The sequence below is a fragment of the Clytia hemisphaerica genome, unplaced genomic scaffold (genome assembly GCF_902728285.1).
Source record: "Clytia hemisphaerica strain Z4C2 unplaced genomic scaffold, Clytia hemisphaerica genome assembly, whole genome shotgun sequence".
NCBI classification, from domain to species: Eukaryota; Metazoa; Cnidaria; class Hydrozoa; order Leptothecata; family Clytiidae; genus Clytia; species Clytia hemisphaerica.
In genome coordinates this window covers 124,659-151,913 of record NW_027103850.1, presented here as the reverse complement: position 1 = coordinate 151,913, position 27,255 = coordinate 124,659, and the positions used below count along the sequence as shown (strand labels likewise).

Below are 27,255 nucleotides of genomic sequence, written 5' to 3'. Positions count from 1 at the left end.
CTTGTTCCATCTCACCAAAAGTAACTTTGCAGGACATTCTCCAGAAAAAGTCCCCTGGCTCGTTGAGAGGATGTCAAATGTGTGTAGTTCAAACCATTTGGAACAAAATCGTAACTACGGTTTGATCTGGTAATTTCCTATTTTTCACCTTTTTTATTTGGTTCTCTAGCTTTATAGGATGTCAGAAAAAGACCCTTGTATAATACAACAGAATTTAAAGCCAAGTAGCACATGTGAGGTATAAACATGAAAATCAATTTAGCATCTTTCCCCAAGACAGAACTTAAGTCTTAGAACTTTTATACGCCAAAGTAAGTTTGTACTAAAAATAAGTTTTTATGGTATTACTCCCCAAGACTTTATAGTATTTAAGATTTTCTCTGAGAGATAAGTTCCATTGATAATTCTCTGCAAATAAGTCTCGAACACCAGGGGATAATTCCTTAAGGGGCGTGACCTTATAGCTTTGAGATTCTTTATCAAATTATTCAATCTTTTTTTTTAAAGATACGATTGGTGGGCACATTTTGTTTTTTCCCGAAAAAGTCTTAAAACTGACGTCATCATTTCAGAGACGTCCGTTTGTTCGAACCTTTTTGTGATGTCATCGTTAATGTATTTACCAGAAATGTTGTTTAGGGAAAAGGATGAGATTTACAACACAGATTCCAATTTAAAAAGCACGGGGTCGCGCCAATTCTTAGAATATATTTTTTACGGTTAGAAAATTTTACATGAGTGTGATAAATAAAAAAAAAACTGTTTCTTTGATAATATAAAATAGGTAAGAGATAAGTACATCAGGTGTAAAATGATGCCATGATTGAATAACCCTGCTTTTTTCGGGCAAGTTTAATTTCTCAGTTTCAGTCTCAGACTAAGCAATGTGGTGAACAATCATTTAATTCGACAAGAAAATGTTTGGGATATTTTAATCATTAAAAGTCTGCTTTTCTAGAGCTTTAGAGATATATTTTCACTTTCGAACGTTACACAATTAGTTTGTTCATCATTATTAATCATCCTCAAACGCCTCATTCGTTTCTCCACCTTCCGCCTCTCCTCCGCCTTCCGGCTCTTCTCCGCCACCACCTGACGTACCACTCACACTACTTTTGACTCTCGATTTTTTTCGGTTCTTTTTCCCTTCTACATTTTCTTCATCTTCGTCTTCATCTTCTTCTCCTATATCATCGAAAAACTCATCGTCGTCCTCGTCCTCGCCCTCTTCCCGCCCTTCAGCCGCCACTTCGTCGTCCTCCGCCTCATCATCACCACCCTCATATTCATAATCCTCATCTTCAGCATCATCATAATTCACCGTGTCATCTTTGGCGTACTCATCATTCAATGTGTTCTCATCCACCGGAATGGTGATGTCGAACTTATCCCGGTTCTTTCGCACGGTCGCCTCTGCAAGCTCCGGTATTAAAAGAATCAATTCCAATTTCTCCGACTGAAAGATAAGAAAAGAAGAGTAAAATAATCAAGAATTCTTCATGATATGGACTACCAGTAGAATGGTTCAGAAAGAATTTTTGCGCAGATGTGCTGTAAGTGATGAAGATTCAAATTTGAAGCAGAACCAAAACCCTGTGATCTAGCCCTTTTCCCGTTTCCAAGGCTGAGCTCTGAACCCCAAAATTTGATGAAAAAAATACAAAATTTAATACCACTTATATTGGTTGAAACCTCGAAAACAATATAGAGGACTTTTAAAAATGAAATCTGTTCCCAAAGAGTACATCTCATTACTGCTTCTAATCTTCTATATTTTAGAATTATATTTTTCTCTTTACTTTGCTTTTTCTTGTCTGAAAGCGTTTAAAAATAATTAAGTTTGACTGTATTGTAAAGGACACCCCTGCCTCACAGCCCCGGTGGAGCTTTTTTCCTCAGTGGGGATAAAAATTCCTATAGAAATTCGAATGGAGATAATCCATTCTTTAATTACTTGAAGCAGGGGGTAAACCTGTTCAATTGTTCCAAGGTTAAAAAACCCAGTGGGAATGGTTTTGGAGAGCAATTTTTAAACATGGAATTTCGAGTGGGGATGAAATCAAAGTCGATTTCAAAGTGGGGCTGAAATTTAAGAATATCTTTCCACCGGGGACAAAATTTTTGCTTAATTTTCCAGCGGGTCTGTGACACAGGGGTGTTAAAGGACAATAATCAGATAAATTTTTAAAACTTACGGCTCCCTGATAGTGCCACTTGTAGAAGTATTTTTTGGACAATCGTTCTTCGTAGACAGCGTCATCTTCAATATCACTTTGTTCTTCAATAAACTTTCTATGTTTCTCGTACTTATCTTTGCCGTTATCTTGATCTTCGTAATCGTAATCTCGTAAAAAGCTTCGGCGATTCTATGGTAAGAAATTGAGGCATCATTTGAAGAAAGGGTTGGACTAAATGATTACCCCGGGGAGCACTCAAGGTAAACAACCGATCATACGTGCGGCCCTTAAGGGTACATTTTCTAAGCTTCTGTAAGGTTCAAAATCAGCAAAGATGAAAAAATAGTACTGTAAGAGTGTAAAATTCGAAAATCTGACCATATTTTGCCAGAATATGGTCAAACGTTTTCAAGAAAATACACCGTAAGGGTAGATTTTTCGCTCAAATTTCCTCAAAACTTGCAAAGTTTTCTCTGCACTGTAAGGATCCAATTTCGAGGCCAGATTATGGGCCGCACGTATGGTTGTTTTTAATCGAGTGCCCTCCCCCCCGGGTGATTACCATATGATAGAAAAAAGTGACTTTTATGAAAGAAGAATACAATTCGTACCTGTTTTGCTGTAAGGCAAAGCATGATGGTCTGAAAAATAAAGAGGAAATATACGGTCAATACTAATGAATGCAAAAAATACCAAAACTTCAAACTTCAATTCTAAGGGCAGAAAGTTTTGTGAGGTTGTAATATCACGAATTGAGGAAATTTAAGTCAGGCATAATGTGCAATTTGAGATTTAATAAGCAGAAAAGAAAATTTGAAAAGCTGAGCTTATCACTTACAGTACAACTCAAGAATACACAGAAGAAAAATTGTGGCGCAAAATCAGCTTCGTGTAAAATGCAGAATAGACCAAAGACCCAGGTCAAACAGAACAAGACCAGTGTTGTCGCATCCACAACTGCACGTCCGCTGTGACAAAAGAGATTTTCAAGAATTTTTACATCAAAGTGTAACGTTTATAAGGAGATTCTCAAGTAATTTACAATATTTCAACACACAGGGTGTGTCCCGAAAATAGGAAAAACCGTTTAAAATATATTCATTCAAAAACCTGTTTAGCTGCCTTCTTGGTAATAATAATCTATTGATTAACAATTCCAATAAAACTCAATGAGCAGATAATGATTTTATGTATTTCTGACTTACAAAATCTGATCCGATTATTTTCTAGACAAACTGTAGCTTTCAATCACTACTTTGATAGTTTCAGAAAAATTTGTATTAGAAACAGTGACACTAAAAAAGGCATGAGCTATTACGCTTTTTGAAAAAATGATCATATTTAAAAGTAAATTCATTGATCTTACAACATTTTTGGGTAATTGTAGAGGTCTTCTTGCATCTTGGCTCGTTTCAATCCTTTGCGATACAGGTAAAAGATGAACTGGAAAAGAAAGAAAACAAATTGATCAAATAAGATATATCAGAATTTCTACCATCCTCTACCCTAGCTACCATCCTCTACCCTAACTACCATCCTCTACCCTAACTACCATCCTCTACCCAAACTACCATCCTCGAGCCAAACTACCATAGGTGGCAGATTAAAAATTCGTCTGTTAATCCTTGAATGACACTTGCGTTATCAGAATGACATCAAGTTGCTCTCATATTATAAAACATCCCTATCTGTTATTTTCATCCATTAAAGATTTCCCGCTACTTAGAGAAAGTCTTGCCCTTTCGTACAGGGAGGGTTGACCAAGGCAGATAAAGATGGGGGTACTGTCAGAAGGTTGCCAATCGCTATAAACTTACGACAACGAGGAAATACGCCGGAGCCGTTTCACCAATGATCGAGCCTCCTTTCATTGCAAGCCAACAACTGGAAAAACGAAAAAGAAAAGGTGGTTGTATCTCTATAGATAAAAAACACAATAAAAATGTTGTTGGCCCAGCATCAGCCCTTTCATTAGCATGTAGCAGTCAGTGGTGCTGTGTATATTTTTAAAAATGTCAATTCAAGTTAATTTTGGAAAGAAAGGCGCCTTGTAATAATCAGTACGCAGTGTAGGCATTGCGAACAAGCATTTGAGTTTTGTGGCTGGCCCTTCATGCCGCTTCGACTTCTTGTTTTTTACCAAGAAACAAATGAAGATAATGAGATAATACATCGCGGAGAATGCAAGTCGAACGTTTTGACTGGCGTAGATTCGAAAGCGCGCGAAATTGCATCGCAATGACTTCTTCTCGAAATGTCAATAAATTCAAGCTGCATTCTCCGCGATGAAGAATATGTTCAGATGATCAAACCTTTGTTTCTTTTCTCGGGGATAAAATTCAGCTCCACCTGCCATGCCAGCAATAAAGAATGGGATTCCTTTGGTAAAAGAAAAAAAAAATCTAACTTCACAATTTACTTGAAATAAAAATACGATTACTGAAAAACTTTGTATTGAAGCATGAAGAATACTGCAACAGTACTATTTTCTTCAATCCAATCTTATGGTTGCAAATGAAATCCAGTAAACAATTATTAAAATACTGAGCAAAGCAAACATGAAGTAATCCCTTACCCCACCCAAGGAAGAAATAGAAGGTGTAGATATTTCTTTCAGCACGGAAAAATTTGTCGAATGTTCCAGTGAATTGAGCAGCTTTGAGGAGATGCCATACAAATACTGACAAACCGAAGTAATACAGCGCAAAACTCAACATGCTGCATGGAATCTAAAAAGACGATCAGATAATTCATGATATGCACCATTGCAATGTCTTCTGTTCCACCCAATAGCTGATTGGTTGAAAGTGACGTATTGACTGCTTTTACGTCACTTTCAACCAATGAGCTAATTGGGTCCATGATGTAATGTCAGAAGACATTGCAGTGGTGCATATCATGAATAGATCGAATATTAACGAATTAATGTTAACCAATGGTGTTCAAAAAGTGCGCAAATGTTCGTAATATATTCTCTGATAAAACTCTCTAATTCGATCTTCGAGGGACAAAGCGTTTTTATTTCGAGCAGCTAGAGAAAGATCGGAATTACAGATTGTTTTTTAAACGGTTTTCCAGATGAGGTGACAAATTTTTCAGTTCGAATTAAAGAATATGCATGAATAATAGAGGTTCGAATTAGAGACACGTTTCTTCATGAGAATTATGTTGACATATTTTATTACGGGATAGCGGGCTACAACACTGGAAGTAGGTCAAAACATGACTCACAGGATCAAGTTCGAGATGCATTCCGCTTAACACGATACAACAAAAGACCAACAAGCCACATAATTGGTTCGTGTTCAACCAATCAGGAACATTCATTTTCCTAAAAAAATTTAAAAATCAAGAAATTCGACCAAATTATTTTCGTGCTTGAGCTATGGTCAACAATATTTTCAACATATTTCACAACCGATAGATGTCAAGGAGATGGAATTTAATCTTTTTGGCGAAGCAATATGTTTTCCTTTGCTTTAGGAAAAGACTAAAACATTAATGTTACTTTCCACGTCTTTATAAATATGCAAGTGAATCTTTTTTTGAATTTGAAACAAATTACTGGTTTAATTCACAGGTACGAACAGTTGATTTCAAGAATATTTTTCGAATGATTTCTTCAGTCAAACAGGGGTTTTGCTTTGTTTTTGGTAGGCTGGCGAATGAAAAATTAACTCTTGCGATTTCTAGATTCTAGGCCAGCCAATTCTTAGCAAGCGCAGTGTATTGATTAGCGTAAATATGTACTTGAGGCGGCGAACCGAACTTTTCAAGCGGCGAATTGTAGTTATTTTGGTGCCTTGGACCGGCGCAATTCGCCATTCGCCGGGCCTAAATAAGACCCCCAGTCAAAAAAGAACGTTGTGTTCTAAAAGAATTGTTAGTTTATTCTCCTAAAAATGTAAGACGTTCTTACGTAGAGTTTGTTTTGACAAGAGTGAGGATGACCCAAACACATGTGAAAAGAAGACCGCAGTACCAACTGATTGTGAAACGGAACAGTGGTGGTACTTGAGGCGGCTGAAAAAGAAAATAGAAAAGATAAAGGGATGTGACATAAAATTTCGCTTCGATTTTCGATATATTTGAAGATTGAGGAAATGGAGTCGACTTCTGACCAAACTTTGTATCTGAAAACTTTTGTAGACGCTGGAAGGGATAATAAATGCATCAAAGTCATTGATCATACAACACTTACAGTAAAGTAGTCGCTTCATTTTTTCTGTTTCTATACTATACGTTTTCTACACTTACAGTATATACTAATGCAACTTATAGCGTCCTCCGATATATCAAAAGCATAAAGTGTCTACCCTAAATTGATTTTAAAATATTAGCTCAAGAACAAGGTTAGCTTACAGGGACAGCTGCACCAAGAGCGAAGATCCCAGATTTTGAATAGCGACATATTGTTCGCTCAATGTTTGTGTCATGTAAACGACCACTCTTTCGTGTCCAACTCCCATATTCTGTGTTCCTATAAAATTGAATTGTGGTCAAAGTATTAGTATCTTATCATCCTAAGGTTTCGTCAATTACAATTCCTTTTTTTTTATCACAATATATTTAGTTTTACGTATTCTCTGGAGCGGAAATTTCGATGGAATTTTCGAAATATGTTAGTTGAGTTAATTTCCTGGGACTTAGGCAAAATAGATGACGGGTATGTGCAAGCCATAAGGGTACCCTTTTTCATACATAAAAAGTCCCTTAAAGGGATACAAATTCATAGGTAAGTCTCTCAAAGGCTCCTTAAATCACTAAGGTCGAAAATTTCCCTCTCAAATGGTCACAATTTTCAAAAACTTTGACTAAATTTTGGGAAAACTCGCCCAAAATGTTGACAAAAATTCTCTCTAAGGGTCGATTTTCGATTTTTGGCTTGGACATATCCGTCACATCGCAAACCTAGTACCCACCCCCTCCGGGGTCCATTTTCATAAAAAGTTATATGGCTAATCTTAAAGCTCATTTTAGTCCCGTTTTTTTTTTACATAACAAGTACAAGGTTGGCCTGCTCTGGTTCAGCTTTATTGAAAGATCGTAACGCTATTAACCATTGACAAGTTTCTCATCTGTGATTGGGAAGGAAGTTCAGAGAAAAGAAAAGTTTAGAATTGTTTCTTCCTTCTTTTAGAGCACTGTTTACCGTTCTATTACAAACTTTTCTTTTGGGGGTGTATTAGCAATCAAGTGTAGGCTTTGACAACCAACACTGTTATGTTAAACGTGGATTGAAAAGCAATCAAAAAAGATTGGATTAATTTTCAGTCGAGTGAAAAAAAATGGATTAGTATAGTAAGTGTTTCATTTCGTCTTTATGTTTTTGCGGTACATCATATCATTTGAGCTTTGTTTTGAACTCGTTGCAAGGGAACTGATTGATTAGCAAGTAAAAAGTTAGAGGGAAGTTTCATTCTTGAATTTCACTCAGAAAAACGACGGAAAAAGCACCGATTTCACTTTGCAGGCATCTTGAATCTAAAAAAGGACAATCTTTTAAATACGCAGAGGGGCGAAGGACAAAGAGATACGTTAAACCTAACAAACATTTATGAGATTTTTATGACTTTGTGAAAATATATTTTACTTTACTGATCATAAGTTTATTGTAACCATGGCAACACACGGGAGAAGATGTAAGTATCTTTTACATGTCTGATATCCGCACAGGCTAATTTGGAGAACGCACTGCGGCTATGGGATTGTATGGGTTTTTATGTTTGATTTGATAGAAAACAGGGATTGGGGGTTAAGTTAGTCACAAGTGATATTGCGTAGCACAGTTGCATGATATGACTAGGTAAACTAATTAAAATTCACAACTATATTTTATGTACACAAACACGAGAAAGTTCAGGTTGTTAAGTTGATGAGAATTTCTTTGCTTGCGAAATCGTTTGTGTAGTAAGGAAGTATACATACCAGATATTAGTTTGTAAGCATTGATTTACTAGTATTATATTCAACTAGCCCTACTAAACAAAACTATGGTCACTCCAATAAAATGGCATTTCCTCTCTCTCTCTGAGAAAGAGACCGACGGGGTTTGCAGCTGTAATCTTTTAAAAATCTTCTTTTGAAATTTAGGAATAAGTCTCCTTTAAATGGATCTACTTTTCCTCAAAGTTCCTATACTGTAATAGCATCTAGAATAGCACAAAATAGCATCACATCTCCGTATCCTGCTTGAACTAGCCTATACTAGACGTTACGGCTTTCTATTTTTCTACGCTGAAAAATCCCGGTTTTTGGTGAGGTGCTCGCTACCTAAGTACCCACTATTTCTATAAGTACTCCCATCAGGATTCCTTCTAACGGAAAAACTCAGAAACCGAATACATCAATATCTAGGTGGAACAGCAGTGATTTTTAACAATTTTCCTGCAATTCATCAAAAAGTAAATTATTTCAAATCAAAAGCTAAACGAAAATGGCAAAAACCTCACGGGGTCATCATAGAGGCTCATTGAGAATAAATCTAAAACATCTATCCATATCGTGCCCTTCATAGTTTGAACAGGAAAACATGTAAACAAATAAAATCCTTGATTGCAGTGGTAAGAAGTAAAATTTACACGTTTTTTTATAACAACAAACTATATAAGAACATTTTCATTTTGCTTTCAATGGCCAAAATATCAAGAACAAGTTAAGAAAATCTTAAGCCTTTGTAGACTCCAAAACACAAAAACACAAACACAAAAAGGAGAAAACAAGAACATATTAACCCTTTAACCGCCGTTCGTATTTTTTAAGGTTCGACCTATTTGCCACGGAAAAAAAGAAGGTTCGACCTATTTGCCTATGTCGGCATATGCTGACATGGGAAAAAAGTAGCGATTTTGAGTTCATTTTCTGAATAATATATGAAGTATTAGCCAAGGACTATAACTTTGAGTTGAACATTGTAGAATAGTTATTTTTCAACATAGAAAAGTTTGTAACTATTAATTTTTTATTCAAACCACCTAATACAAAAACCTTGTAAAAAATGATAAATTTTCGGCAAATAGGTCGAAATTTCGCATGTCGGCAAATCCCGACAATGACAAGGAAATCGAAAATGCTCATGTCGGCATATGCCGACATCGGCACGGAAATGGTTAAGAACATTTTTGGGCTTAAAACTCAAAAGCTAAGAACATCCGAAGACTTTTTGGATATTCTTATAAAAAAACCCGTGTAAATGAAAATCAGTAAAAACACCAAAAGCTCAGAGTCAAGAAATATTTTGGTTTTGCTATACCAGTTTAAGATATCAGACCAGAAGACTCAAGAAAGGAGACAAAACTTCATAGGGGATTTGTACTTTTACGGTGTGACAGGATCGGCCCTTTTCTAGTACGATATTACGGGATTTTTTTCAATTTTCAGGATTCCGGGGTTCAGCAAAAACTTTAACGGGAAAACGGTATTTCGTACCCCCTACAACCTCCCCCCCTTCATACAGTGTATGTAGAAAGGGGATGAGTAGTTAGGTGTCGATAAGTGGGTAAACATTAAAGGTTACACACAGGGGGTGGATGATCAAGTCTTTTTTGATTGGTAAAATACGTCATATTGTGTAAAAATAAATCACGGCAATTCATTAAAGTATGAAATGAGATTACGTTTTGCTGTGATTACCCCTTGGCAAGAAAATAGATCACGAATTCTCATCTCCTGTGAAGTTACATGTTGAGAGAGGAATTATTTGTTTTTCTGATAGATTAAATATAAGTCAAGTTCGGTCAGGTGAAAATTATGATAATTAATTTGATTAAGGAATCATTAGGTAAGATTTAGTCTTAAATTTGATTTTGAAAGAATTATAGTACTATTTATGAGATATGATTGGTTGGGTACGCAGAAAAAAAGTGATTCTTGTTGTTAATATTCATGGTTATTCTTTCAGGCCGTGTACTGTATCCTATCTTTAAGATAATTGTATTGAAAGTAGCTTCGATTACGTTCAGATTTTGGTAGTCCGCAGACAAGTTTAGCGAAGATACTTTCTGGAAAAAGAGAGTACACATTTGATACAAGTGTTTTGAATTCAAAGTCTTCTCCCTTGTTCATAGAACAAGAGAAACTTTCGAGTTGAAAAAGTTAGTTTTATATAGTTGGTTATTGATACATTTGAGTCAATATTTAAGAAAACTAAAAACACCAGAAAGTACACAGTTACTAGTCTATAAGTAAGTTCTCAGGTTGCTCTACTTTTTTATCTTTTGACTTGATTTTCTTGATTAACAGTAGTGATATTATTGTACTATTTTATCAATTTTGGTTTTTATAAAAAGGGAAGAGGGAAGGAATTAAAGTAGACTGGAGTCGTTCATAATGCATAGTATAGGCGTTATATGATAATATGATTATTGTTACGGGATTTAGCTGGTATAAAATTTGTTCACTCCATTACTTTTTGCGTTATTTCTACTATGTCTGAATTAGTCGTCTAGCTTGCTAGACTAGAATTAAAGAGAGTTTCTGATCGATCGTCGGCCAAAGTACATTTTAGAGGGCAAAAAGTATTTTTGACTAAACTAAAAGTTTTTCTTGGTAACAACTATCTATTCTCAAACATTATCATAGAGGATATCTTATATTATAAAATGATAAAAGGGTTTTTATTGAGGTGTAAATTTGCGCTTGTCGATTCAAAAATCTTAGAGATGAGGTAATCGCAAAACGAAATTTTGTTACACAAAAATTAACACCATGCTATCAAGAATTTGAGCAAACTGCGTGAATATTAACTAATAAGTTCCTATGGCGATCAACGAAACAACGGGAAAACTCAACTAAGCTGGATGCTAATTTTCTAAATCAGTTTAATTCTTTATTGATATTTTTCTATTGATTTTTAGTATTGAATTGGAATCATGCCTGTAACACTTGTTAAGAGTTTTGAAGAACCGTCAGACGATACAGTAGAGAAAGAAGATCGAGATAAAAAGACGATGGGAAAAACGCTGTCTAAATGGATGTTCAAAAATGCTAACAGTGTGGCAGATATGTCGGAAGACCGGGTCCAACAAGTACCCGGATCTTTAGGCTTAACCTTGTTCAATGTGATGGGATTGGTCAAATCCGGACACCTTTTCTACCGGAACAGACGAGATCGAAACAAATCGAATGTTTACAAGGTGTCTATCTACCAGCCGAGAATCGTTTTATGTAGTTTTGATGGCATACGACAAATGTACGAAAACACAGCCGTCCGAAAAGAACCAAGCTTCGGAATGTTTGTCTTCAACCAGGAAATCTTAGGAAATCACACACCTTTGATTTTCGAAAATGACGAAATACACCATCAAAGACGTCACATTTTTATCGAACTGTCAAAGAAAATATTCTGTAACAAAAATTTCATCAACGAGCTTTCCCAAAGCATTAGTTCAGAATTAGACCACGTGATTGATACAATGACATCACAACCATCGTCTGATTTCGAAGATGCATTATCTGGCGCTGTTGGGAACGTCGTTACCAGATGCATTGTGGGAAAAACAATCGATAACGAACTCCTTAAGAAATGGATGGATAATTGCTTGATCAAGAAATTCAAGAAAGCAAGAGCAGAAGGGCCTTTGGTTTATGAGAAAATACGACAATCGGTAAAAGAAGGTCCGATTTTCCGTGAGTTTGCTGCAGGTTTAGTAAAAAAGAACGGCTTGTTGGAGGAAGATATATGCAACGAGATCATCTTTGCTTTGATGTGAGTATTATTTATTGGCTTTAAAGATAGGATAGTGTCAAAATAAGCAATTACTCATATTGATATGTTTTTCATAATTCGCCTCAGGGAATTGAGACGAAGCAACCACCCAATCAATCAAGTTAAGTAATCTTCTTTAAAAAGGTCTGTGTTGCATTGATAGCACTTTCAAAAATTGTGTCTTCTAACTTATTCGTCGCATCGATTGCGATAAGGTGAAGGAATAAAGTAGCAAAATTGGGTATTATACATGGTTTTGATGATAAAACATTCTTATTTTTTTCTCTTCTAGTTTCAATGCTTATAAAGCATTACACGGGTTTGTCGTTTCCGCCCTTGTTCATTTATCCAACCTCTCTGAAGACAAACAGATCAAACTACAAAACGATGCCTCAAACTTTCACCAAAGCACCGACAAAACAACAGAATTAAATAGTGCAACTGATGTGGAGAATTATACACTTGAGATATTTCGCTTATTCCCGCCCGCTTCGTTTGTGTTCCGGAGAGTGACGGAGAACTTCGTACTTCCGTTAAAATCCGGTAACTATCAGGTCAACAAAGACGATCTCTTGTGTGGAAACGTCTATTTGAGTCAAAGAGATCCCGATATCTTCGACAATCCAGATAAATTAGACCCTGACCGTTTCCAGCGACAACCACATCTCAAAGACTATTTAACATGTTTTGGCGCTCCATTCTTACAAGACAGTGTGCCGAATATACATAAATGTGGAGGTCAAAAACTAGCCTTAACCTTTGCAAAGGTCTTTGTAATGCACCTTTTGACATTGAGAATTGAGTACGACGGACAACCTTCATGGTCCGGTAAGAAAATTAAGCGAATCATTGGTTCAGATAAACCAGTGAGAGTGAAAGCTATACGGAAATGAATATAATGCATCTTAATAAGGCATACCTACGTTTGAGAGATTGAAGATTGTATAAAGGGAACGAAAATTGAACGTACAACGGACACCAATTTCAGATTTGCAGGATTTGACACTTTTTGATTTAATTCGAAAAAAGAACAACAGTGAATTTATGTCTTATACAAAAACATGGCGAAAGATGTCATATTTGGCATGTGTATATAGTATTGTAACGAATTTCATTTTGGAGTTGGTCAGATATATATTTTTTTATAGTTCTATTGAGAGTGTGACCACAAATATCTTGTAAGAAAGATACTTACTACAAATAAATACTACTATTGTAATAATACGGTTACGCTTGACCAAAATTCTAAATTTGGACGCTTTAGCGGGGTTGGCAGTATTGTTGACCTTAGTGGGGGTAATCAGAGTAATTTTCCTCTAAAAAGCATTGAAAAGACCCTAATCAGATTAGAATTGTCCAAAAGCGGTAGAACTTGTTTCGGCTAACGAGTCATTTAAAGCATTATATGCCTTTTCATGGTCGCAAGGAATCATGGGTAATCAGGACCACAACGCTCTGATAACGGTTTTCTGTTGGTCTAAAACTTTAGTTTTTTGCGTCCAACCAACAGGGAGCCGTTATGAGGAATCAGTCATGATTACCTATGATTCATATCAACCGTGAAATTGCCTATGTGAAAGAGAAAAGAAAGACTTACGGTGTAGATGGGTCCCAAACCAAACAGTATTTCGGTGATTCATAAAGCTCTGGATACTTGTCCACTTCCTATAAAATATTTTAAAAGATTCTTCAAGTGGTTTTAAAAGCAAGTGGTCCCACACGAGCATGAATATATGAGAGTTCGAGTAGCCACAACATAGTTGACCTTCATTGATGAGTTCAAACTTTTGATAATTATTCTAAGAACCAGTCTTTTATAAGTCAATAAAACACCTCCCTCGCGCTCAAATATCTAAGCAGCCGGTATCCACTAATGGTTTCGTGCTCATTATAGATTAGACGATCCCATCGTTCACTAAAAAAGGGAATAGTTTAGGAGGCGGTATAAATTTGAAAACTGACCCTCTAAATAAACTGACTATTAATTATCTGGAACCCAAAAATCTTTCAACTTACAAAAACATGTTCGAAGACGACTTCAACAGCATCTTGTGGTAATTGCAGCGCTGGTTCCATATCAACTGCAATGATCTTACTGATCAATGATGGCGTCGAGTCGAAGTAACACAATGTGTCATCGCTGGAGGAAGAAAATCATAAAGAATAAGCATGTCCAATATTCTCTTTACAGCAATACAATTTTTTTTGAAGTTTACTCAATTACTCATGAGGGTTAAAAATCCAAACAGGGATCAACTTTTTAAGCTAAAAATGAATTTTTAAAAATGGCAAAATTTGCATAGAACCCTTGGAAAAATTCTTTTCATACCTGAGATTGAGGAAGGACGAACTAAAATCAGTTTTTACCCCTAAGTTTTAGAATAACATTTTACCCCCTGGAAAATTGAGAAAAATACTCCTTTCGACCCCTTGAAAATTCTTTTCGGGTTAGCCCCTGGAAATACACGTCCAACCCTGTCTGGATGGAATGGCTCAATACTACATGTAATACTAATCTACCAAGTATTTTCAAAGGGTCCTCTCGCTATAACATTTCACAATAAATAGCTGCATAATTCATAATTACCGTTGAGGGTATCTTTTTTTACTGTATTGTACTGTAAGTAAGGATAAACAATTCTGAGAAAGTGTGCGTAGTTTTCGAAACTTACTTTTCCAAAGGGCAGGTGGAAGGGTCAGTCAATTTGAGTTTATAATCACTAATGAAATGATCGTCGTGTTCTTGCCCAATCTCCAAAGTGTCGAAATCGAAAGTATCCGAACTCAGATCACCCACTTGGTCCACTGCGATCACTGATGTCAAAACATAGCCAGGATCTAAAGATGAAAAGGAAGGAAATATAAAGTTTTATCGTTGCATTAGATGAAAATTGCAACCTCCCGTGTCAATAGAGTCAGAGAGTATTTGCACTTTTGAGGACGGGGAAGTGGCAGAAGCGATTTGGTAAAACCCACAAAATCGAGGACGGTAAAAGTGTTGATTTACCATCGTCCTAAATCACTCAGGATGTAAACAAATTAGAACCTTACCTTCTCTGTTGCAGAAAACACATATACATAAACTCGGTAATGATTCGATAAAGGAGACCAAAGTTATCAAAAAGCAAAGCTCAGCCAGAATTAGGCTCTAGTCAACAGAAAAATTAGCTTTCCCTGGCGATAGACTGTACTAAACTCTTTTTCGCGGAAAACACGCGTGGAATAAAAAAATCGTCCTCGAAAGTTTTGGGTGGTACAGGGTACTGATTTGGTAAAAGCTCAAAATATGACTCCGTCTATATGTTGTTTCCGATTAACTTACGTTTTTCAAGACCTTGACTGAGGGTCCAATTCATTTTGAATCCTGTCCCTCCAACAGTATCATCAGCTCTGAACACGACCGTCAAATAATAAGAAGTCGTCTTCACACTGACCATGCGTGAACCGCACGTTCGCGTTAGCTCAGGAGCAGATGAATCTTTTCCATTATGGAACATACTTTCATTGGGAGTCAGTTGTTTCACATAAGCTCTTCTTTGACGGCTGTATTTCTTCTTGGTGCTTTCAACAGCTTCCACAGTCCGTCGCTTACGTGAATTGGAGCTGGTTTGAAGACCGCAATTTATCCGCACATACGCAGAATCCCGGTAAAACGTCCACGGAATGGTATTAGTGCGGCTTCTTGGAAATTTAGCGTCATGAACTTTATCACATCGATGTGTCTCGAACTCGATAGCTACAAAGAAAATGAGAAAAATATAATACAGTTGACACTCTCTAATTCGACGTTCTATTATTCGAAGCGTCTCATTATTCGATAATATTGAAAGTCACCGTCAACAAGAAACTCTCATAAACGACGCTCTACCATTCGATAAGCTCCCTTGTTCGATGAAAATCCAACTTCCCTTGAATAAGAGAGCATCGTTGTTGTGATTTGAAGATAGTAGAGGGCTCAATGAAAAGTCGAGCAAGAATGAGAAGTTCCGTTCAATTGCAAAACCTTTTTATATCTTTACAGTGTTTTCTACAAAAGGAATTTAAGTATGCATGACTCCTCCTGAGTGTCACAATTCAAATTCTGTTGCAAAAATATGCGAGTAAATGGAAATCGGCAAGTTTACAAATTTGGAATACTAAAATTCTTTTTCGAACCCTCGTCGTCTCGAAATGACTCATTCTCTTTTATATTCCTGCTAGCCTTTACTTACAATGTACCGCAAATCTCAGAAAACTAAGATTCTGCACAGACGGCTCCGGAAATTCCCCAAATCTTGAAAAAGTCACATGTTTTACTTTCAGAAAATTCTCATGGAAAATCAGAGAGACCAAGGAAAATTTCCAAGAGAGATCAGAGCTGGCAATAAAAGACATTTGATATAAATAGATCAGTACAAGACATTCCGAAATAAGATTCGAAGTATGCTGCAGCTGAAAAATGGCGAGGCTTGAAGTAAAGGAAAAATACCAAGAGTGATCAGAGCTGGTAGCTAGGATTTGTTATTTCTTGAATTACACCACAAGGATCCAAAAGCGTCTTTAGGCACATTGGTAGGATAGTAAACACGAGTACATGTTTTTTATAAGAACAAACTATACAAGAACATAAGGCTTCGATGACCAAAATGTTAAGAACCTGTTAAGAACATTTTAAGGCTTTGGAGACCCTAACACACCCAATTTCTTAGGAAAATAGGCAAAAATACTTATAAAATGGTGAAAATAAGAACATGTTAAGAACATCTTTAGGCTTAAAACTCAAAAAGTTAAAAACATCCGAAGGCTTAAAGAATTTTGGATGATCTTATAAAAGAAAACGTGGGATAGTGCTTTGACATGTGATGGTATGATGAATTATTTCGTTTTCAAATATACAATAAAGGAACCCTAAACCAGTGAGGGTAGCAAAGTAGAAATTTCAAGAATTCAGGAAAAGAATTTAAAAAATTTAATTTATATTTAGCTGAATCTTGAACTTTTTCCGAAACTTAAGAATCTTAACAATACTATCGAAGGCTGTATTTCTCAAAATGAAAGTATACTAAAAAGTAAAATGTCAAGAAATTTAGTATCTTTTTTGGTGTATACGTGGAATTTTGTAGACTTTTAACTGGACAATTCATGAGAAAAGTAATCACTATTTAGCAATGTTAAGAAACATTTAAATATAACTGAGTGTTTGTATGAAAGTTATCCCGCTTGGAAAACACAGTTATTGATCAGTTAAGACGTTTCGCTTATAAGAAAATATCTGTTCGGTCAGAGAAAAAATCATTACTCGGTCATCCAAATACCGCCCTTGTGACCTCCCGGTCACCCAAATACCGCCCTTATAACAATACTAGAATCAAGACCTAAAAGTTTGCCTCTCAAATGTGAAAATTACAAAAAATTTTACAGCATGTTTCCAACTAAAGGTAAAGGTCGTTAGAATGTCGATCAACATTCTTACAAAGTTTCTTATAACTAAAACATCTTTTTGTACATCTAAAATATGTTAGAGAATACACTAAGTGAAATTTGTAGCATGTGGTATGCTATAAAACAGAAATATGTCTCCCTTATTGGTAATTATTGCATAACCTCAGGGGTTCCTAACTTCCAAAAATGTTAGATATTTTGCTTGAACATTTTTTGCGATTTTGCTCTGTCAATTTGAAAATATAATACTATATAAGAGTGATTAAATGTTACATATCTTTTTGCATTTACATTTATATAAACCTTTCGTACACATGTAATTTGGGTTTGGATGAAATTGGTCGATCTTTTCAACATGGTTTTTTCAGTTTTTGGGAATATCAACAAAGAACTCATAAATGAAATAGGCGAGGCAGCGAACGTTTTTAGACAGGAAGGTCGAAGATTGTGTTCAAAGGAAGAAATTCTTTTTTTTTCTAGACCATTATCTAGGAATTGCAAAAGTCTTGCCCTACTCCTGTAATAAGCCTGTATTTGGCCAAGTATCGGGTCTTTTCATTTGCATGTCGCTGTCCGTGGTTTTGCATGTCAAGTTCATTTTGGAAGAAACAGCACCTTGTAACGTTTCGACTATTTTGTCACTGGACTTTCATGCCTTTCATGCCTCAATTAAACTTTATAGACACTTTAACTTTCGAAGCGTCCGTTGAAGACTAAGTCAAACAAATCTTTGTGACAATTTGGAAGCAGCTATCCAGAGCTACTTAGTATTAAAAATCAGATTAAAAATATTAGTCCTTTTTAAGAATTTTAAAACTTATTTAATCAATGTGCCTCAGGCATTTGATTGTCGCTTTGAAGATTGAAACTTACGAGTCAGATGCTGTGAAATAGGCAAAATTCATTTCAAAATACTTTATTTAGGTTAAGTAAAAGTTTTGGAAAAATTCTATGGTAGCACGTTCACATGGAGTATGTTACACTGAACAAATATAAGGAAAGTTCTTAACATTAATTTAATTTGACTGTGTAATACAAGTTATTTACATAGTCATATAGCATAGTTCAAGCTTCTGGTAAAACGAATCGAGAAATATTTTTCTTTTTACACAGGAATATCTTCTAGCTGTAGTCGATAAATAAGAGAGTCAGTCCTACATTTCATAGGACATAAGTTTTCCCGATGTTTTAGATCAAAACTGTTTAGTGTTGTAAAAATTGGAAAACTTTTAAGCCTGATGCTAAAATTGTTTCAATGATGTCTAAAATTAGCCGTGTAAATTAAGAATTTTTAAATTGTAGTATAATCAGTCTAATGAAGGTCAATCCGATAAATCAACGATAAGCTATATTTAACTAACAATTAACCATACTCCAATTTTGGCTACAGTATCTACTCTTATCTCGAAAGAGAGATAACCATTGTTGTTAACTCCAAAGTACGTCCCAAAATGGTTAATATCTGCCTTTTTGAAGCACTTAGATTGGCTAAAAATGTCATTTTTTAAAGTTAAGGGTGAAACCAAATTCTATTGCGAAATTGCAAAGAAGGAAAAAGAGTATCAATCAGCTTAGAGTATTCATCTTCAGCTCATATATGTCCAAGGGTATCAAATCTTTCCACCGAGTCTCGACTTCGAGGGAAAGTGTCAAAAAGATCCTTTCCAATTAAATCGAGAAGATATAAAGTAAATATTGACAAATGTAATATCAGGATTAGGAAATAACGAAATTGTAAAATGCTGATAAGATATTTGCAATGATAGAATTGGACATTTTGAGGGAATATGAATCAAGTAAGAGACTGACCTTAGACTAACTGAATATTTTAAACCTGGGCCTTATTCAAAAAAACTACAGTATGTATTGTATGACAAACCAGTTAACAACTACTGCGGAGAGAAGTGTGTAATTATATCAACCGCAGAATGAGTTTCAGGGTAGATTAGAGCGGATTAAATACTATAAGAACTCAAGAGAAATCTTCTTGGTTCAGAAAGTGACTTTACAAATTTACTTTTATTGAGAGTCCATAGACTAGAATCTAGTTTGAGTAAAGATCTTCAGTGAAAATGTTTTTTGGATTTTCACTGCCATCCTGGATGGCATGAAGCTTTGAGTAAGAAATGTAAATCGTTTTCTTTACTCAAACTAGTATAAAGCTCTGTTATCATTAACATTGAGCAATGTTATTGGTTTCGGCTTACACAAAGCATAAGACTGGAATCGTAAATTATCGTGTTATAGGGAGATATGTCATCCCAACCCACGCCGGAGATATTGCACATATTATCATTTGTTTTGCAATGATTAGAGGGCTTTTCCAGAGAAAAACCGTGCACCCCCTGTTGAGGAGGTCCAACCTTTTGTGACCTACCCCCTTGGAATTCCAGGCAATTTCAGGATCATACCCCTCTGGAATTCCGAATTTTTACAAATTTTCAATCATTACCCCCTTGGAATTCCGCTTATTTTTGACGGATTATCGTCTACCCTTATGGAAATCCAGTGCATTTCAAACCTTACCCCCTTGGAACGGAAATGGACCTCCTCAACAGGGGGTGCACGATTTTTTTCTGGAAAAGCCCAATGCTTGTTCTGTAACAATTAAAAGTACTGCTTTACTCGGGAATGGAATTTTCATCAGACATGCTAAGAAGATTCCAGCAACAAAACCTCAGGAATAATTGTTCAAGAATTTCAAAAATGATGTCGTAAAAAGTATCTAAATCACTTAAAAGTATGTTGGCATGTAATTAAGAGCATTTTGTCTGATTTTGTATGCAACTGGTTGCACATGTTGTTTAATATGATGGAGGAAGAAAGAGATTGAGAAGTTTGAATTGAGATTAGACGTCAGTTGATTTACAGGGGATTCAGGAGAATCCACTAACCGTGATTTGGTGACAATAAAAAGCAGTTTAGATAAGAAATTCAGCAATAGAATTGTTCTAGGTTTTTAGAAAGCTCTTGTTTTTCCAAGAATCACTGCCAGACAGAATCACTGCCAGACTATCAGTATAGATGCTGGAAGGAAGATGGAGTTTGCACCCTATAGTCACTAATATCGTTTCGTGCCTTCTGAAAAACACGAAGTAATTAATCATCAGTTGAAGTGAAAAACCATGAACTATTCCAACAATTTCAACAAAAGCTGGGTTGATAAGTAAGGATTATCAATATAAATAGTGGTCCTCATGGCAACTGGTAGATGAAAACAACAGAACTAAAGATTACATCATTTAAAACATTGACCAAACAAAACCTCATTTTTGTGGGTTGGCCTTTCTTGATCAATGTTTCTAAGACAATCTAAAAGAAAATACCCTTCTGTACAATTAGGAGGGTAATTTGTAAGACAATTAGAAGGGATGTCATATTTTATGAGACGTAGCAGATAAAGGAAGCAGTTCTAATACGTTGTATGTTTATCAGAGAATCATTTCAATCAACATATCTTGCTTGAGATGGAAATTCATTTTGATTTTGGTATCTCTCAATGTTTGTTTGAAGAGGCTGAATAAAATTGTATACAGTACTTATTTTTTTTCCTTAATAAAGTGTAGTGGTTGAAAGAATGTAAAGGAATAGAAATACCTTCAATGGTGAATTTAAGAAGGATAAGGAGTGAGAGATGAATACAGATCAGAAAAGCCAAAGAATTGTTCAATCATGATAGGATGGCACAAGGAAATCTGAATAAAGCAGACTATTTTGTTTGTTTGCATCGAAGATGGGGTTCCATTGTACAGAAGAGTCTCTTTAACTCGAACCTCTATAACCCGAACAAGTCTTTTTTTTCATCCATAACTTGAAATTTCCTTAACTCGACCAATTTGTGCTCTCCGTGCATGTTCAAGTTATTGAGACTAAACTGTACAAACAAAATACTCAGACAGATGTGAATTTAGCGCAAAGACAGACATTGGATTTACGGTAATTGGAATGGATTTTGCTTTCCTTGTTTAGCTTACTAATGACAATGGATTTAGTCTGGGTTGACCGTCTATGGTAAGGAAAGGAAATGTAATCCTTATTCAGATCAGATTATGATCTCCTAACGGCTTAATCAAATTTGGTGATTTCTATATGATTACATACTTATAATTGAGGTCCATTCTTGAACTTTAAACGGGTAAGATATATGCTTTCTGATAGGTCAAACTTGACTAGAGACTAGCAAGAAGTAAAACTAGCAAGTAAGAAACTAACAGAAATAATTTAAGTTTCAATTTCATAGAATTATGCTAAAAATCTCGACAATCTTCTACAACCAGAATGTTGAGTCTCAGTTCAAAGCTTTTTTTGGAATATTTTCAAACAAAACTAAAAATATTAATCCGTTTCAAAACAAACTCTGCTTAATAATAATAACATTCATATTATAACCCCCTGTTGAACATGTTTGGATGTATGTAAATCCTCACTTAATCTTAAAAAGCAGGGGGTTCTACTATCAATGGATTGGGTACGGTAGGTCCCGTTTCCACCCATAGGTAAAATAAACAAGAAGTTTAATATGTTTCGGATGGACTGTTATGTTTCAAACAAGACCTGTGTTTTTAAATTTAAGATCCTTTCAAACGTCAAGATTTCATAGAATAATCCTGAAGAAAATGTTTTGACTTTTAATGGATGTTCAAAATCTTTAAGAGGTGCACAGTACGTAATAAAACTAACAAAATATAGATATTGTTGTATATTTTAGATCTGAAAATCACATAACAAAAAAGTGTCCTGACATTTCACAAGAGCTGGGATGGTTGAAATGGAGGTTTAGTCTGTGGAGAAGTTTGAGGAGATCCAATATCTTAAACGTAATCTGTAGAGAGACAGACCACTCGATTGATGTTGGTGGAGAATTTAAAGCTTTTCAAAATGTTGGTGAACAGTTTGATTATATTACTGGTCATTTTTTGTAAATCCAATACTGACGCATTACCAACAGACATAGACTGTAATCAATGCTCTTCAGAAGAATGCTCTTTAGACCTTACCATCCCATGTTGTAAATTGTGTTTAGCGCACATCAAGTGCACACCTACTGAGATGATGGTTACTATACCTCGGGCGGCCGCCAACTTCGCCCTCGAGGATTTATCGCTAGCCGATGGTAAATGTGGCGGATATATAAGCGGTGAAAATTACATATTCAATAGTGGAATGTCAGATTGTGGAACGAAAAGTGTTTTCATAAGACAATCACATATCTTATATAAAAATGAAGTACGACATAAGAATGGAAAGCCATTATATTCCTTAACGTGTCTTTTCAAACGCAGGCTTCCACCTGTTCGTAAAGGAATAAGGGTGCGAGCCAATGAAAACCAAGCACCTAGGATGTACCATACCACTGTTTTCGGTCGCCGTAAGAATGACAATACAATCTATTTGGAAGACAATGAGCACTTTTTCTTTGAGATTAAAGGACCAAGTTATTTGAAACGGCGCAACATGGAAATGGCAGTGAAATCTTGTTATTTGGATATCACAGAAGGAAGCAATAAACCTGGTGCAAATCCAAGAAGGGATGTTCTTATCAATAACGGGTAAGTGGCAGAGATTTTATTCATCTTCAAATACTTCCCAGTAAGTACTATGTATTACGAAAGAGACGCAAGGTCTTTCAAAGGATCTCATATCATTATCATAGTCTGATTTTCTTCCGATTATTAACACATCGTTGGTCAGGGTCAAAGTCGTTGCAAATAGCTATTTCCAGGGCGAAAGGCTTCAAAATATCAAGGATATGATCGTGAGCCTATATAGATATGTCTTATGATAATTAAAGCACAAAGTTTGAAACTAATATGCTTTGTTTCAAAGAAAAACTTCCACTTCTAACATTTTGGAGAAAGATATAGCTTTAAAACATGTCTTCAAAACGCAAATTCAATCAAGCTAATGGATACAGATGGATAAGTTACGACCAAACTGATTACTATTCACGGCCCCTTGTAGAGAACAAAACTGCTCCTTATTTGACAAGACTCTTCTTGATGAACTTTTAGAATCTTTAAATCTGACCGTTGCTTTTGAAAGTATAAAACGTTTTCTTTGTGATTTCAGATGTGCAAGGCAAGGAGTGGAGACATTAATGAAAACACGTTACACTTTATGGTTTTCAGTCTTCATGAACGACGTGCCACAACAATATAACAATACAGCTGTTCTCAATTGTGACGTGATCTTGTGTTATAACTCGTATAATAGACGATGCAGATTCAACTGCTAGAAGGAGTTTTGATTACCTGAGCAGATAGGATGGCATAAACAATCCAATTTGAGGATACTGGACCTTAACTATGTCGGCAATTCATACTATTGCCAAGGTTGACAGACATAATGAAACTGGAATTAGGTGATCAGTTCTTAACCAATTGGACAGAGCATTCGAATAAAAAACTTCCAAAAATAACAGGCAAAATTAAAAAAACAAAACTGTTACAAACTGTTACATAGAAAGCAACTGTTCAAAAAGGCAGTTTAAAAAAGACTTGAAATTTCTTTTGGTGCAGTATAAGAAGGACTGATTATGTTGGAACCAAGGAGCAACCCTGGTGAAAAAAGACTTGCTTTCTTCTGGCATCTAAACTAATGCAGCTTTGCAAATTATTTTAACGAATTAAATGGAGGGTATTTAATAATTATATTTTAATTACCTGTAGAATAACCTCATGTAAATAAAAATATCCTTCTCGAAATTTGAAAATATCATGAAAAATTGTAAATAGGAATAATTATATAATCGAACGCAATCAATCATCCATATCTGAGCAACGTCAGAAAATCTTTCTCTGGTTTTGAAACTTTTTAATATTAGGTGACGTAAACATAAAGGAAATCGTAATTTGAAAATATTTTTTGTATGAGGGAAAAGAAAAGTTTTGTACGCTTCAGATCTTTTCAACGACATTGTAAAAATCAAAATTGATAAAAGATGAACGAAAGTACACAAGAGAGTCTCTTTAACTCGAACCTCTATAACTCGAATGTCCCTTTAACTAGAACAGTTTTCCTTAAATCGAACAGGTTTTCTCGTCCCTTCAGTTAGCAATGCCTTTAAGACTTTACTCCATAACTCGAAATTTCCTTAAAACTCAAACAAATTTTCGTCCCCCGTAAGAGTTTGAGTTATGGATAGAATACTGTATATCAACTCGGAAGTCAATTTTTATAACCTTTCACTTGCAGACCTCGACAGAATAGGTACAAAATATCTACTGTTTTCAAATAACCCACGCCATCCAAGGGGAGGGGGATTTGACCCTCACTTTTTTCAAATAATAAATAATTTTTGAAATATAACGATCCAGACAACTTCCATAGCTTGTTTTCTGGGCAAAACCAGTCTTAAATAGGGCCATTTTAAGGTATATCAGGGGGGGTTAAAATCCCAAATTTCCCCCGCTGACGCCTCCTTTATCACTATATTTTTGGCCCTTCTACTTTCATGGTGTAGACACTTCTATATTTTTTGTTAACTTCTTTGTTACAGCAATTCCCTTTCATAATCCTTCATTTTGGCTTTAGTGGCAGAGTTTCGCGCTTCAATGTCCATGTATATTATCGGGGAAAACTTCGTAAGGGAAAATTTTAGTCGGGGAAAAATATTCGTCACTTGCTGGTAGTTGGTAAACGCATTAAGGCCGGGGAAAATTTTCATCGGGGAAAAATATTCGTCACTTGTCCAAAATTTTGTCACTTTTCCCCGACAAAGTTTTCACCGATAAGGTATGCTGATGTCATGATCACTCAAATACTAACAACTGTAAAAGAAAGAAGAAAAAGGAAAATGCTCCATACCCAGACCTCCTTCGTAACGAGTGATCGATGTTTCGGAATAAAATTGAGCATAATACGAAGCCAGTTGGAACATAGTCATCTGTGCTGACATGATGCTTTGCACCAGGCCTACATCATCGGGGATGTAATCGTACGATCTGTCCCGTACACCGGCAACATAGTCCACCAGTTCTTGAACCATGGGGTTAAGTAAGACGCTATTGTAAGTCTCATCAGTGACGTCATTTCGAACAGTGTTTGGTGATATTATTTCAACTGAAAAGTGAAGACATTGATTTATTAAGACAACTCTTTGTCAAAATATAAACTCTTTGTATGTTGACTGTCGAAAGTTCCAAGTTTTATTGAGAAATACAGTTGACCCTCTCTAATTCGACGTTCTACTTTTCGATACGCTCCATTATTCGATGATATTAAAAGTCACCGTCAACAAAAAACACTCATAAACGACACTCTATTATTTGATACGCTCCTTATTCGATCAAAATCCAATACACGGGTTGCAAAATTATATTAATGCAGTCAAAATATGTGATTACTGGAAAAAGTTCAAGTGATTTTATCCCCATGTTACTTGCTTTACAACTTATAGCTGATAACTCTATTAGTGTCAATAAATTCTAACCAATCAGAAATTAAAGTTAAGTAACAAGCACATAAAAATTTCGAGTAAAAGCATGATTTGTCTTCAGACTTTAATTTTGCAACCTGTGTATTCCCTTTGAAAATAGAATTAGAGAGCGTCAGCTGTATTTTGATTAAGCAGAATGAAAAAATTTGTCTTTGAAGTACATGTCTCTGAAAAAGATGTTATATAAGAAGTAAAATCAAAATAAGAAAAGCATATGGTTAAGGGGGGGGGGGTAGCAACCTTTACTTACGCCTTGCTATTCCGACTTGCACCAGCATAAACAAGTAATATCTATATATTATTATCATTTTATAGGTAAACCTCTAAGTCTTGTAAATTTTAATCACCATTCCATTATCCCCATTATCAAATAATCATAATCAGAAAAAATACTAAAAATTTGTAATCTTTCAAAACTTGCCAAATCAGATAAAGTGATTTGATTAATCAAAATATGTATTTTAAATAATAAATTTATGATACTGAATTAACATTCAAGATTGTGAATTCAAAGACATTTTTTTCATAATGAATGAATGGAAAAATATATCGCTATGGGCAATGGAATAACAATTCTTAAAAGTAAAAAAAAAGTTATAAAATGAAGTATATACTAAAGTCTTTCGAGATAATACATGAGTACAAAAAGGTAACTTTGTCTAAAAAAACTATTTACAGATTATCGAGTTACAAAAATATAGAAATTAGAACTATAAAATCATAAATACCTAGAAAAATAATAATATTAGGAAAAAAATAAATAAAACAAATTTGAAACCGAATTATCAAACATTATCGTCAACATCAAAAATATGAGCAATCTGATTAGCTAAAAACGCGTACATAAATGCTGTATTTCATATTGTACCATACGAATACAAGACCGCGTTCAAAAAGGGGTCTGGGAAGCGAGAGGTCGTATTTGATACAATTTCATGATTAGAAATGTTTGCGTTTCGCTTGCAATCCACAACAACTTATCAAAAAATGTTTTTAAGGACCATTCGATTATTTTTTCGAATGTTTTGATGTTAATTTCATCAAAATAGAGGAAAAGAAAGATTGGTAAAAGATTGTAAGAAAAACAAAACAAAGAAGAAGAGACACAAATGAGGAGAGAGAAAAGATTGCTGATATTTTTCAAGTTGACGATAAACCAGTTATCACACTTTTACTCGTACACTATAGGATATATTTTTCTCGTTCAGAGTTTTCTATCCCATATGGTACTTAGTACCGTGCGATAACTATTACTAAAAATTCATTTTACATAATATCAAACTATAACACTGAAATTTTCCAAAAATTACTCATGTCGAATCAATTTTACCATATAAAAGGAAACAACTTTGCAGTTCTATTCTTATAAATTTGATATTCAACTAAGCTACCCCACCGTTGATCCGCTTGTCTTTCCAAATGTGGTAGACCAGTTTTATTAGTAAGCAGGTAAGTTACTAATAAAGGAGATGCCAGTGAAAGGTACTCCCATCCCTCCATAGTATTTGAAGCTG

The 27,255-nt window shown here is 35.2% G+C and overlaps 3 protein-coding genes across 4 annotated transcripts; 2 read left to right on the top strand and 1 right to left on the bottom strand.

Moving 5' to 3' along the window:
* Positions 1-666: 666 nt before the first annotated feature.
* On the bottom strand, positions 667-26,177 carry LOC136807580 (uncharacterized). The gene is made up of 17 exons (XM_067064165.1): positions 25,992-26,177; positions 25,111-25,365; positions 15,206-15,619; positions 14,556-14,721; positions 13,900-14,023; positions 13,481-13,548; positions 6,540-6,657; positions 6,097-6,200; positions 5,409-5,508; positions 4,753-4,906; positions 4,490-4,556; positions 3,995-4,061; positions 3,544-3,620; positions 3,016-3,145; positions 2,789-2,818; positions 2,196-2,366; positions 667-1,456 (listed from the first exon to the last, which is right to left on the bottom strand). Exons 1-17 carry the CDS (start codon positions 26,047-26,049, stop codon positions 1,016-1,018), a joined length of 2,544 nt encoding a protein of 847 aa, XP_066920266.1. The 5' UTR covers positions 26,050-26,177; the 3' UTR covers positions 667-1,015.
* LOC136807579 (uncharacterized) lies at positions 7,611-13,088 on the top strand. 2 transcript variants are annotated; one of them, XM_067064162.1, is made up of 3 exons: positions 7,611-7,819; positions 11,033-11,883; positions 12,176-13,088. In XM_067064162.1, the coding sequence occupies exons 2-3, from the start codon at positions 11,048-11,050 to the stop codon at positions 12,774-12,776; spliced, it is 1,437 nt and encodes a 478-aa protein (XP_066920263.1). In that variant the 5' UTR covers positions 7,611-7,819; positions 11,033-11,047; the 3' UTR covers positions 12,777-13,088. The 2 variants fall into 2 exon arrangements, with proteins under 2 accessions (XP_066920263.1, XP_066920265.1); XM_067064164.1 differs by lacking the exon at positions 7,611-7,819 and adding an exon at positions 9,889-9,957.
* LOC136807578 (uncharacterized) lies at positions 22,011-24,288 on the top strand. Its single transcript, XM_067064161.1, has 2 exons — positions 22,011-22,853; positions 23,374-24,288. The coding sequence occupies exons 1-2, from the start codon at positions 22,153-22,155 to the stop codon at positions 23,537-23,539; spliced, it is 867 nt and encodes a 288-aa protein (XP_066920262.1). The 5' UTR covers positions 22,011-22,152; the 3' UTR covers positions 23,540-24,288.
* Positions 26,178-27,255: the final 1,078 nt, after the last annotated feature.

Excerpts from the sequence above, each read along its gene's own strand:
- LOC136807579 (XM_067064162.1), top strand. The coding sequence starts at position 11,048 with ATGCCTGTAACACTTGTTAAGAGTTTTGAAGAACCGTCAGACGATACA. Across the intron at positions 11,884-12,175 it reads GAGATCATCTTTGCTTTGAT|TTTCAATGCTTATAAAGCAT; the intron begins GTGAGTATTATT and ends TTTCTCTTCTAG.
- LOC136807578 (XM_067064161.1), top strand. The coding sequence starts at position 22,153 with ATGTTGGTGGAGAATTTAAAGCTTTTCAAAATGTTGGTGAACAGTTTG. Across the intron at positions 22,854-23,373 it reads GATGTTCTTATCAATAACGG|ATGTGCAAGGCAAGGAGTGG; the intron begins GTAAGTGGCAGA and ends TTGTGATTTCAG.
- LOC136807580 (XM_067064165.1), bottom strand. The coding sequence starts at position 26,049 with ATGATAATAATATATAGATATTACTTGTTTATGCTGGTGCAAGTCGGA. Across the intron at positions 6,201-6,539 it reads CTCTTGGTGCAGCTGTCCCT|CCGCCTCAAGTACCACCACT; the intron begins GTAAGCTAACCT and ends TTTCTTTTTCAG. Across the intron at positions 5,509-6,096 it reads CTTGTCAAAACAAACTCTAC|GAAAATGAATGTTCCTGATT; the intron begins GTAAGAACGTCT and ends AAATTTTTTTAG.